The sequence below is a fragment of the Medicago sativa genome, chromosome 3 (assembly GCF_051527215.1).
Source record: "Medicago sativa cultivar Bolivia chromosome 3, Bolivia_mono, whole genome shotgun sequence".
NCBI lineage: Eukaryota > Viridiplantae > Streptophyta > Magnoliopsida > Fabales > Fabaceae > Medicago > Medicago sativa.
In genome coordinates, this window is record NC_140751.1 from 79,424,653 (window position 1) to 79,437,798 (window position 13,146).

Genomic DNA, 13,146 nt, shown 5'->3' on the forward strand with positions numbered 1-13,146 from the left:
TCAAGAAAATAAACTACATACATCATTTAGAGAATGAACCAAAAAAGTTGATTTTTGCTTATATTAGTGACCGGAGGGAGTATGTTGTAATTTGACGGTAGAAGTATTTAAAGTATGTTTATGAATTTTGATTTTGAAATGTTGATCGGAAAAAAAAATTGATTTTCAAATCTTTAAATATGAAAGCATTTGACGGAAAAACAAGTGTGGTTTTCATGTTAAATCACGTTAAAGGATTCGATAAATTAAGTGTGTGTTTGGATTGACGACGACGAGAATTGATTTTGATAGAATAGAGGTTGAGAGAATTGATTTTGGTTAAAAGTGAGTTTGATGTGAATTGATTATTATGAGTTGATGATGTTTGGATAGTTTCAATCAAAATTGCTTTTAAAGTGTAAATTACCAAAAAGGTCTTAACACATAAGTATACATAAAATAAAATCACACACCCTCTTTTTTGTGTGAGCTAACTCCCCATGTGAAACAATCAAACCCAAGGTAATTAAAACCGGGCCGGACATTAAATCGGTGTGAGTAAAGGTTCATGGTTTAAAGGTTCAACCGGGGTCGGATCGGTAATAATTAAATAATATATTTTTATTAATTTTTAATATATTATACCAAATAAAATATAATATTAAAATTTCAAAATACCTCCAATTAATATTCAATTATTATTCTTGACAGAAAAAAAAAGTATTCAATTATTTTTTGAACAAGAAAAGTATTCAATTATTATTATGCTATGTATTGTGCCGGTCAAAGATGTATTCAATAGTATTCATTATTCATCAATGGTTATTACCACTAGTAGTAGTTCTTCCGGCAAAAAAAAAAATGGTTATTATTATGCAATTGATAACAATGAATGCTTTTACATTTCCCAAATGAAACTGAAACAGTGCCCGACGTTTCTAAATTACTCCATATTAAGAGTAGTACATACATTACCCTCCCAATTTTTATATGCAAGTCACTCACTCAAAGTTCAAACTTAATAACATGATTCCTTTTCTCTTTCTTTTTCATGTTCTCTTTTCTTTCTTCTTTCCAATCTCTCTTCTACTCTTTTTTCTTCACATTGAACATCTTTAATTTGAGTTAACATGCCAGAAAAATGAATAGAAGAAAGTCTACTTTCATGTCTGTGTGACAACGGAAGAAAAAACCGGCTCAACCACTAAAACCGACCAAACCGCCGGTTCTCACGGTTTTTTCCGGTTTTTGTCCGGTTTTACGGTTCACGTGCCTTTGGGAGTGGCAAATGCCAAACCAAACAGACACTAAAAAGAAAGAGATATTTGAACAACCATTTTTCGACAATTTCTTACTTATATTGTCTTTTTACTTTCTCTATTGCTTTAATTTTTGTGTCAATACCTCATTTTCTTTATAAAATTTTGGTTGTCTAAAAAATTGTCATATAAATTGATGTTCAAATAACACAACTCAAAAAGAAATGGGTTGAACCACTAAAAAATGATATTTGATGTGCTACCCTTTGTGTTCTAGTGTTATATTATGAACTGTTTCCTAAAGTACAAATGTGAGGAATCGAAGAGTATATGAAGGGTTTATTAAGAAAACAGTCTCTATAAATATTCAAAATTTCATTTTTAGTGCCTATGAAATGAAATGCTAAAAAAAAAATGACAACGAGATTAAAAAATATGATTTTATTATGTAGGGACTAAAAACAAAATTCTAAATATTTATAAGGCTCATTTACTTAATTAACCCTTTAATGAATTCATTAGTTTTTTTTGTTTAAAAAAATATAAATAATAATAAAAATGAATGGTTAAAAGGAGAGAGAGAAACCATTTTTCAATAAAAGTTTAACTAGTAAGACAATTTATGTTTATTAAAATAGTGTATTTATTGTGGCTTAACCTATGCAATTGCATATGTTAGAAAAACCGATCTTAAAAAATAAGTGTTTGAATAATTAAGTACTACCACTCTTAATGATAAAAAAAAATACTCCCTCCACCTAAGGGTGTGCATAAAAACTGGATCAGCTGATCCAAACTGAAAATCGGATGAACCAAACTAGAAAAGTCCAAACCACTTTCATTTGACCTGATCCAGTTCATTTTAAAACAGATCAAAACGGGTCGGTTACTAATTAAAGCGGGTCGGTTACCCATTTACCATCTCAAACCCACCTATCTGAAAACATTTCACAAACACTAAAACTCCAAATGCGGTTCCAAAAACTCCAAATGCGATGTTGCTGATTTGATCAAACGCAATTCCAAAAACTCTCCAGTGGAACATTTCTCCTCACCTCAGCCTCTTCTACGATTCTTCAACTCAATTTTTTCACAACTTTCTTCACACGTTCAGGTACATGAATGATTCTCATACCGAGTTATTTTGATAATTCAGCCTTAGACGGTTCAGGTACCATGAACAGGTACTGAACCGGACTGAACTGTATCAAACCAGTTTTAAAAAAATCCAAATTGTTTGTGAAAGTAGATTTTTGATCCAAACTGTATCCATAAATCTAGTATGCATCAGTTTGGATAACCCATTTGCACACCCTTACCTCCACCTAAAATTATAAGAAAAAATTATAAGGAACAACTATTGTACACCAATGGCAAACCAAAAAATAGGGGTAATAATCACTTTGGTCCCGGAAATTGTAATGAGTAGTCAAAATAGTCATTCAATGTATCAAAACTTCAAAATAGTCCATGATTATGCATTTTGTTAGTCAAAATAGTCCTTGATGTTAAAATGTTTAATTAATATTGTCAAATTAATCCTTCAATATACTTACTTATTGTCATATTAGTCCTTATAAGTATCCTTCAATATACTTACTTATCGTCATATTAGTCCTTATAAGTACATGTTTATTGTCATTTTAGTCCCTATATGAAAAGAGTTATTGTGAGCATTGAAAGGTTATCTTAGTGTCAAGGACTATTTTGACTAACATAATGCACAATCAAGGACTATTTTGAAATTTTGATACAAGGACTAAAATGACTAATCATTACACATTCAGGGACCAAAGTGACTATTACCCCCAAAAAAATACTCGATATTATTTATCCAAGTGCATACTCAGACCAACGTTCAGACCAACGTATTTGAATCAACCACAATATCATACAAAAATTATAAGGAACAACTATAAAAATATTTTTAAAGTAAATAAAATTTCTCAAATCACCAAAACTAAACCTGTGCATATCAGCATGTGATTTCAAAATATATGGAACATAGCAATGTGATTTCAAACTACAGAGGATGTTTCATAGCAATGTGTAGATGGATCTAATGGTGAGAAATTGTGGTCCAACTTGGACCTAACTACCATGGGTGCAAACTAAACGTACCATTATACTCACATCAAGTTTAAGAGTCACGAGGAATACTCAATGTCTTAATTTCAAAGTGTGTAAACCTTCTAAACGTACCATTATACTCCAATAATAAGTAAATAAAATTTCTCAAATCACAAAAACTTTTGCATGCCAGTATATGATTTCAAAATATGTATGTGATTTCAAAATCTTTTCCAAAGCTAAATTCACCATCAATAATAAAATTGCAATTCAATTTTGTTCACTCCTAGCAGTTAAGTATAAACCAGGATCCAAACTAAAAATTGGACTAGATCAAATTAAGAAAGGAATGAAACTCCAGAGGATTAAAGTCATAGATAGATATGTTCATATGATAGGGTGCGAGATATCATCCAATGACATAAATACCAGATAGTCATATTTAATTAATACACCTAAAAGTCTGTCAAATGTTTATTTCCAACACAACCAAAACAACCATATTCATAGCAGTTAGAATCCTGCAAAAAGGATACAGAAATGGAATAAGAGTAGTGTAGCAACAAAAGAAAATTCAAAATCAAAGGAAATTCTGACAATTACCATGGTGATGGAGTGTATTAGATTGTAGTGGCACACTCTCTGATCTCAGGTGGTTTAATGGCACACTCATTGACCACAGGTTGTTTATCTCGCTCTGAGCATACTTCAGCCTGGAAAGTTGTTATATCAGGGCTGTCGGAAGGATCTTCTTCTGCTTTTGCGGTAAAGGTAATGTAATAGATTCTACCATTAATAAGGGCATGGGTACACTTGACAAGGCCATGAAACACAAAAGTTGGACCCTAATATAATATAATGAAGAAGAACAATTAATTAGTTTGGTTAATGAATAAACAACATACAATAATATTCATTCTCTTCTCTTCTCTTCTATTTAAGTATCGAACCTGATTATTGTTATTTGCATGGTAATAGTCCAATGCAAGCTTGGAGAGTGATTCGAGAGTAGGGCGAACATCATCGGATATGTGAAGGGGTACGATAGCGCCAGTTATCATTGATCTTGGCGGAGGGGCGATAGCATCGTAATTCTGCTTTGTCAAGAATGAATGAATCAAAATGAAGAGAGTGAAATTAAAAACAAAATTGAAATAGATGGATAGATAGATAGATAGATGCGTACACTTAGGTTGCGAGACTTCTCCTTATAGATTTGAATTTGAGCCTCAAGCTTCCTATATGCCTCATTCTTATACTCAAAATTACCACGTTTGCCGTAATAAGGAAATTCGGAATCGTCATACTTAGAGAAGTACTTTACAAGATCTTCAACGGGTTTCTGTTTCAATCCCGATCCCGATCCCTCTCTCGGCCGCTTCGATCCTTTCTCTTTTTCATCGAGGATTTCCAGGGCAGGTTTGGTATCCAACTCCATCGACATTCTGCAACACGCAATCAAAATTCACGTATACCTAACCCTAGACGAAGACACCGTTCCTCCTCTTTCTTATAAGCGGCGGCTGCGTTTTCTTTTGGTTTTGGTTTGGGCTTTTTATGACCCGCCCAGGCCCAATAACAAACATTTTCCCTCCATACCATTTTCATCGATTGCAAATTTTTCTAGCTAAAATTAATTAATTATTCGTTAGATTTTAAAGTAATTTTTATTTTATTTAATTACATTACTCAAAAATAAAATTAGATCCTCCATCTCACATGTGTTGGACCGTGTCGTGGTTTACTTAGTAAATTGTGTATACATATGACTTTCTTGTTGTAGAGTTTGTTATAGATTTTTTTAAAATAGATTTTGGTAGTGTAATGTGTTTTTGTTAAAAAAATTAAACAAAGAAATTTTCAAGAAAAGTTTCAAATGAAAAATCTGTTTGAATATTTTATCTTAAAATGTCATTTTAAGTATTTCATCTTTTGGTTATAATTTTTTTTGAATACTAAAATTTTGAAAAAATCTCTAAAGAAAAAAAAATATTTCAGATAACTTTTCATAAAAATCATTTTTGAAAGACAACATTTTGAAAAAATATGTGATTTTTACTATGTAAAATCTCGAACAATAAATATTGAAGTTAGTGAATGTCAAAATCTCTTTTTTAGCTTATATCAAATGAGTTTGAAATAACTTTTACTATTTTTGAGTAAATTTTTTAAAAATAGTCATTTTTAAAAATACAAAGGAAAATCCATTTTTTTAAAATCTAAAACAAACGGGCCCTAATTATTATTTTTCTTTCACTTTCTTCATTTATAGATAGATGTACATATGTTGCACGATCTTATCTTATGAGTATAGTTTCTCCACTCAAATCTTGTTTTTCAACCTGTAGGAATATCAAATATCAAGTTGGAACTCTTGGAGAAGGTTGTAGCGGAATTCATGGCAGAATGGCGGGAAATTCATATATGAGAGTTTATGGGTAGCACTTAGGTGACATAGTGTTTGCATCAATTATAATGGATTGGATCGACGGTTACATTTCACCCTAGAAAATTATAAAAGAGGAAGCATATAGAGTTTGAACTTTTTCCTTTATTAAGGATGTTCTTTGGATCACCAAACTCTTTGTTCCTTAATCATCACATAAAACGCATCACTTTAGTTTGTAATTTTGTTCAATTTAGATGCAAAAGTTACTCAAACAAGTCATCATAGGATGTGTCAATTTTTAGTCATTGGTTTTTACATTATTAGAATATGAATATCTTTTTTTTTAGGGGTCTTCATCATCAAAAAAAAAAATAAGCTTATGCATTAAATAAAAGTGCAACCTAAATTTTGTTTAGAATGGACGAAGTGATGCAATGGGTGGATTGATTGTCTCGACTCTCAAAGGTCATATAACTTCTGGTCACTATTATAATCAAAAATCAACATTTTAAATTCATTCAATAAATAATGTATATGATATACGTTAAAAACAACATACATCATTCATTGAATGAACCTAAAATATAAATTTTTGTTTATAATATTAACCGGAAGGTTTATATTTCATAGAAATTAACAAGATCAAAATTGTCTTTGAAAACACTTACAATGTACAATTTAATGCACGAAAGGTTATGATTTGAATGTAAAAATCTTCTACAAATGAATGAGTAGCTGCTCGGACATGCCCACATCTCTTAAAGGAATAGCCTCCATGATGGAGGAGCTTACCCCTAAACCAAAACCCTTGACCAGACAATAGTCAAGACAATGGGGTTTTTCTTTTTGGTAGGAGGAGGTTTGCTCCCTCCCTTCTTATAGAGCTTCAACAACCTCTTCTACATGTTCGACATTTAAATTGCAACAAAAAGAAAACAAAACAAAGTTAGTCACGATTTAACATGCACTCAAAGGTAAAAACAATTAAAAATGTCTATATAACGAGGATCTGTAAGTGGAATTCCCTCATAGTCATAAAGTGTCTCCATCTTACTGTCCATAAGAGTATATGGAGAGAGACTAGATATGTACTCCTTCCGGTGTCAAATGTAAGAAACTTTTCACTTCTTAGGTTCATTTAATAATTGATGTATATCAATTATTAAATGAACCTAAGAAGTGAAAAGTTTCTTACATTTGACACCGGATGGAGTAAGCCCAAAGCTTATGTAATGGTTCCTAAAATTGATAATGAAATAAAATGATAATTGTGAATTGATTGTGAAATAAAAGGTAAAATTGATAGATTAGAACTCAATTAAAATTGATGTTCTTGGTACATAGAAACATTAAAGAAAAGATAGAAGAAGATTAAGTCTAAGACTTAACCATTACTCTACCAGAGAGTACCAAAGGGAGAGAGGAGAAACTTTCATCAATATTCTTCATACCCCTTAATGATCATTCTTTCCCTATTTATACACAATCACTAACCAAATGTCCATTTACCACAACCAGTTATATTTTGTCAAGTGTATTTTCTCATGTGCTATTTAGAATCATAACAGCTTATAATAGTCAGCGGTTTCCTCCGCATTCAACTGCTCATAGCTATAAACGAACTCCCTAGTACGACTGTTATAAATGCCATACAACCAATGAAAAGGGAATTGTGGGACCTTGAAATAAACGCTCCGTTAGATTGAGCATGACTCATCCTTCTCAAAACGTTATTCAACGCTCTCATGTTGTTTGGTTTGATGATTAAGGGCCTGTTTGGTTTAGCTTTTCAAAAGCAATTCTAGCCAAAAAACAATTATAAGCAGTTCTAGCCAAAAAACAACATGTTTGGTTTGACTTTTCAGAGAAGCAATTCTAGCCAAAAAGCAATTATAAGCAATTTTCCATGAAGTTACAAATCCTAGCTTCTAGCTTTTCTAGAATCAATTATAAACAGTAAATTGTATATTTTATTATTACAACCTATTATTTTCCTTTATTGCCCTTTATCAATTCTCCTTCTTTATCAATTCTTCTTTAGCTATGTTTATTTTAGTAATTATACATTCAAAAGCAATTTTGATCAAAATCATCCAAACAACATTCAGTTTGTTTAATCAATTCTACATAATTGTATCCAAACATAAATCAATTCTCTCAGAATCAATTCTGTCAGAATCAATTCTATCAGAATCAATTATATTCAAAGCTGAACCAAACACACACTTAACTACTTGTCCTTAAACCCCCGAACAGAGTCCGTGAAAATGCTGAAAAGCATGGTGTTCTGCTTAAGAGACACCTAACTCTTGCCCTCTGCTTGATCCATCCCTCGCTGTAGGGTGAAAATGTAAAAGAAAAAGAGAACGGTCGGGGTATAATTAAGATGAAGGTACCCGCACATCAATCATCTCGAAGGCTCTAATGAAGGCCATCAAGTTTGGATGAAGATGCGAGTGCACCAACATCAGCCACTTAAAAACTTCTTTTCGAAAGGAGAAGTGTACTTTAAAAACGACCTCATACATTAAGATTATGTTCTCATTGTAGAGAGAACATAATAATGTCCACGTGAGTATTACATAGTTAGCATGGACCATATGTAGGGATCAGAGTTCGAAGCCCGAATTTCACTTTTTTTTTTACAAAAATAAATGATATTCATTCAAATTGATATTGATAGAGTACATCGATATAGTACATATTCAAAGTTGCTAAAAACCAAAAGGATGAATCTGCGAACAAACTCACAACATCCATGTTAATAACAAAAAAACAGCAGAGAACATATGCCTACAAATATGATTATAATCAAGTCTCAGGAATACTCATGTATACAGATCTGCAAAGTTGACGACGTCAATTCAATAATTGAACATGCACTTGCTCAATGCTAATCTTTTAACCTGAATCAAATAAACACCACCCTAAGACGAAAAATAAAGAACACACCGCACAAAGACGAGAAACTAAAATAAACATTGTCATGCAAATACGACAAAATCACAAAAGTAAATGAAATAAGATTGAAAATTATATGTGAAAATCACTTATTTAACTAAAAAAGAAAGAAAAACAATTTGGAGGTGTGATTTTGGGTCAAAATTGATTCTAAATCACCGATCTTCGATAGAAAATTGGTAACGGCTAGACTCTAGAGTTTGGGAAGGAGAAAAGAGAGAGTGAGGAGGCACGGAATCAGATTCTCCACTTATTTACCTTAAACTAGTTTAGAGACCCGGCGTTGCCCGGGTTAGATATTAAATAATAAGTTTTATAAGTTTGTGTGCACGAATACACATGTAAGTATATTAGATTGAATTTATTTAAATTTACAATTATAATAATATCTTAAAAATATATATAAATGATGAGATGAATGTCCAATGCAAGAATAAAAAATGTAACAAAATCAATAATGAATTAGTCCAAGTGGTAAGAGTGTTGGGTCCCTTTAAACATGTGGTCATGGGTTTGTTTCGTGGCCCATGCGTATGAGAGAAAAAAATCGATTGAAAGGGAATAACATTGGTGTTTGGCAAACATGAAAAGGGAAAAATGTTAGATGAAAGAAGGTTTGTAAATATGTGATTAACAAAAATTTATTTATTTATAATTAACATTTGCATTAGAATATGCTGCTAAAAGATAACATAATAACTAATCGAACCTTTTTTTATCAAAAATAAAAACTAATCGAACCCTTTTTTCTTCAAACATAAAAACTAATTGAATGATACAGTGCTAAAAGATTAGTAATAACTAATTGAAGTTTCTTTTCCTAAAAACAAATAAACAAATTGAAGTCTTTTAATCATAAAATAAGATCATACATGTAAACTTTGTTGAAAGTATTATGTGTAGTTTGTTGAGATATTTCTGCTACATAAAATATTAAAAAATTAGAAATTCAAAAAAAAATTTAAAGAAAATATTGAGTGGATAAGATCAAAATGTTGTTGAGATATTTATGTTAAATAAAATATTGGTTTTTAAAAATAGAAAAAATAATAGAAATATTGAGAATGAATGTGGAAGTGACATGTGGCATAAAAAAACTTTACTTTATATATATACTATTGATTGATATTAATTATTGATTGATTGATTGATGTGTAGTTTGTTAAGATATTTCTGCTACATGAAATATTAGAAATTCAATAAAAATAAAAATAAAAATATTGAGTGCATAAGATCAAAAGTTTGTTGAGATATTTATGTTAAATACAATATTGGTATTTAAAATTAGAGTAAATAATAAAAATACTGAGAATGAATGTGAAAGTGGCTCGTGGCATAAAAAATCTTACTTTATATATATACTATTGATTGATGTGTAGTTTGTTGAGATATTTCTCCTACATAAAATATTAGAAATTCAATAAAAATTTAAAGAAAATATTGAGTGCATAAGATCAAAAGTTTATTGAGATATTTATGTAAAATAAAATATTGGTTTTTAATAATAGAAAAAATAATAAAAATATTGAGAATGAATGTGGAAGTGACACGTGGCATAAAAAACCTTAGTTTATATATATACTATTGATTGATTGATGTGTAGTTTGTTGAGTATTAAAAATTCAATAAAAATAAAAATAAATACTGAGTGCATAAGATCAAAAGTTTGTTGAGATATTTATGTTAAATAAAATATTGTTTTTTTTTTACAAAAAATAAAATATTGGTTTTTAAAAATAGAAAAAATAATAAAAATATCGAGAATGATTTATTGATTGATTGATGTGTAGTTTGTTGAGATATTAGAAATTCAATAAAAATAAAAATAAATACTGAGTGCATAAGATCAAAAGTTTGTTGAGATATTTATGTTAAATAAAATATTGTTTTTTTTTGACAAAAAATAAAATATTGGATTTTAAAAATAGAAAAAATAATAAAAATATTGAGAATGAATGTGAAAGTGATACGTGGCATAACAAACCTTACTTTATATATATACTATTGATATTGATTGATTGATTTAGAAATAAGGACCTGAAATAATAGTATAGGTGTTATCATAAAATGATAGTATAGGTGATTAATAATATTAAAACCCTACTGGTGAAATAATAATATTTTAGGACCTGAAATATTATTATTATTAAAATCAAAACGCTACTGATTAATAATATTGGAACGAAAAGGACTTGAAAAAATAGTATAAGTGATAATAGTATAAGTGATTAATAATATTAAAACGCTACTGTTGAATCGAAAAGAGAAAAAAAAAATAGTATAGGTGTTAGTTCAAGGACGTGAAACAGAAACAATAGTATAGGTGTTAGTTCAAGCACCTGAAACTCGTAAGTATTTGTAATGGATGCCAACAACAATATTTCAAGGACCTGAAAAAAAAAACAATCACTAAACTCACTCGTAGGTGTTAGTTCCCTCTTATATTATATATAAAAATAAAAATCTAAGCATAAGTAAAAGTAAAAGAAACAATAGTATAGGTGTTTGTCAAACCTGAAGAAAGAAAAAGCTTAGATCAAAAAAAGGTTCGAGTTTCAGTTTCTGCTCAAAATATGTGATTACGTGATTAAAAAATTCTCCTTTATTTATAGTTAAAAAAAAACAAACCGAAACCTTTTTTTCCTCAATGAAAAAAACTAATTGAATAATATGGTGCTAAAAGAGATAGTAACTAATTGAAACTTCTTTTCCTAAAAAAAAGAAATATTTAATGGATAATATTGAAAGTATTATATATAGTTTGTTGAGATATTTTGGCTACATAAAACATTAGGAATTAAATATAAAATAAAATAAAATATTTAGTGGATAAGATCAAAAGTTTGCTGAGATTTTTATGTCAAATAAAACATAGAAAAAATATAAAAATATTGAGAATAAACGTGGAAGCGACACATGGCATAAAAAACCTTACTTTATATATATATATACTATTGATTGATATTAAAACGCTACTGGTGAAATAATACTATTTTAGGACCTGAAATATTATTATTATTAAAATCAAAACGCTACTGATTAATAATATTGAAACGTAAAGGACCTGAAAAAAATAGTATAAGTGATAATAGTATAAGTGACTAATAATATTAAAACGCTACTGTTGAATCGAAAAGAGAAAAAAAAATAGTATAGGTGTTAGTTCAAGGACGTGAAACAAAAACAATAGTATATGTGTTAGTTCAAGCACCTGAAACTCGTAGGTATTTGTAATGGATGCCAACAACAATAGTTCAAGGACCTGGAAAAAAAACAATCAGTAAACTCACTCGTAGATGTTAGTTCCCTCTTATATTATATATAAAAATAAAAATCTAAGCATAAGTAAAAGTAAAAGAAACAATAGTATAGGTGTTTGTCAAACCTGAAGAAAGAAAAAGCTTAGATCAAAAGAAGGTTTGAGTTTCAGTTTCTGCTCAAAATATGTGATTACGTGATTAAAAAATTCTCCTTTATTTATAGTTAAAAAAAACAAACCGAAGCATTTTTTTCCTCAACGAAAAAAACTAATTGAATAATATGGTGCTAAAAGAGATAGTAACTAATTGAAACTTCTTTTCCTAAAAAACAGAAATATTTAATGGATAGTATTGAAAGTATTATACACAGTTTGTTGAGATATTTTGGCTATAAAAACATTAGGAATTAAATATAAAATAAAATAAAATATTTAGTGGATAAGATCAAAAGTTTGCTGAGATTTTTATGTCAAATAAGATGTCAAATAAAACATAGAAAAAATATAAAAATATTGAAAATAAACGTGGAAGCGACACGTGGCATAAAAAACCTTACTTTATATATATACTATTGATTGATTGATTGATTGATGTGTAGTTTGTTGAGATATTTATGTTAAATAAAATAGAAAAAATAATAAAAATATTCAGAATGAATGTGGAAGTGACATGTGGCATAAAAAACCTTACTTTATATATATACTATTGATTGATTGATGTGTAGTTTGTTGAGATAAAAAATACTGAGTGCATAAGATCAAAAGTTTGTTGAGATATTTATGTTAAATAAAATAGAAAAAATAATAAAAATATTGAGAATGAATGTGGAAGTGACATGTGGCATAAAAAACCTTACTTTATATATATACTATTGATTGATTGATTGATGTGTAGTTTGTTGAGATATTTATGTTAAATAAAATAGAAAAAATAATAAAAATATTCAGAATGAATGTGGAAGTGACATGTGGCATAAAAAACCTTACTTTATATATATACTATTGATTGATTGATGTGTAGTTTGTTGAGATAAAAAATACTGAGTGCATAAGATCAAAAGTTTGTTGAGATATTTATGTTAAATAAAATAGAAAAAATAATAAAAATATTAAGAATGAATGTGGAAGTGACATGTGGCATAAAAAACCTTACTTTATATATATACTATTGATTGATTGATGTGTAGTTTGTTGAGATATTTATGTTAAATAAAATAGAAAAAATAATA

General features: G+C 29.1%; 1 protein-coding gene across 1 annotated transcript; it reads right to left on the reverse strand.

Moving 5' to 3' along the window:
- Positions 1-3,646: 3,646 nt before the first annotated feature.
- LOC146940611 (uncharacterized) lies at positions 3,647-4,791 on the reverse strand. Its single transcript, XM_085754296.1, has 4 exons — positions 4,495-4,791; positions 4,259-4,402; positions 3,912-4,153; positions 3,647-3,829 (listed from the first exon to the last, which is right to left on the reverse strand). The coding sequence occupies exons 1-3, from the start codon at positions 4,750-4,752 to the stop codon at positions 3,929-3,931; spliced, it is 627 nt and encodes a 208-aa protein (XP_085610422.1). The 5' UTR covers positions 4,753-4,791; the 3' UTR covers positions 3,647-3,829; positions 3,912-3,928.
- Between the last annotated feature and the right edge of the window lie 8,355 nt (positions 4,792-13,146).

Coding starts and splice junctions, on each gene's coding strand:
- LOC146940611 (XM_085754296.1), bottom strand. CDS start 4,752: ATGTCGATGGAGTTGGATACCAAACCTGCCCTGGAAATCCTCGATGAA. Junction 4,403..4,494: donor AGAAGTCTCGCAACCTAAGT/GTACGCATCTAT, acceptor TTGACAAAGCAG/AATTACGATGCTATCGCCCC. Junction 4,154..4,258: donor ATGCAAATAACAATAATCAG/GTTCGATACTTA, acceptor ATATTATATTAG/GGTCCAACTTTTGTGTTTCA.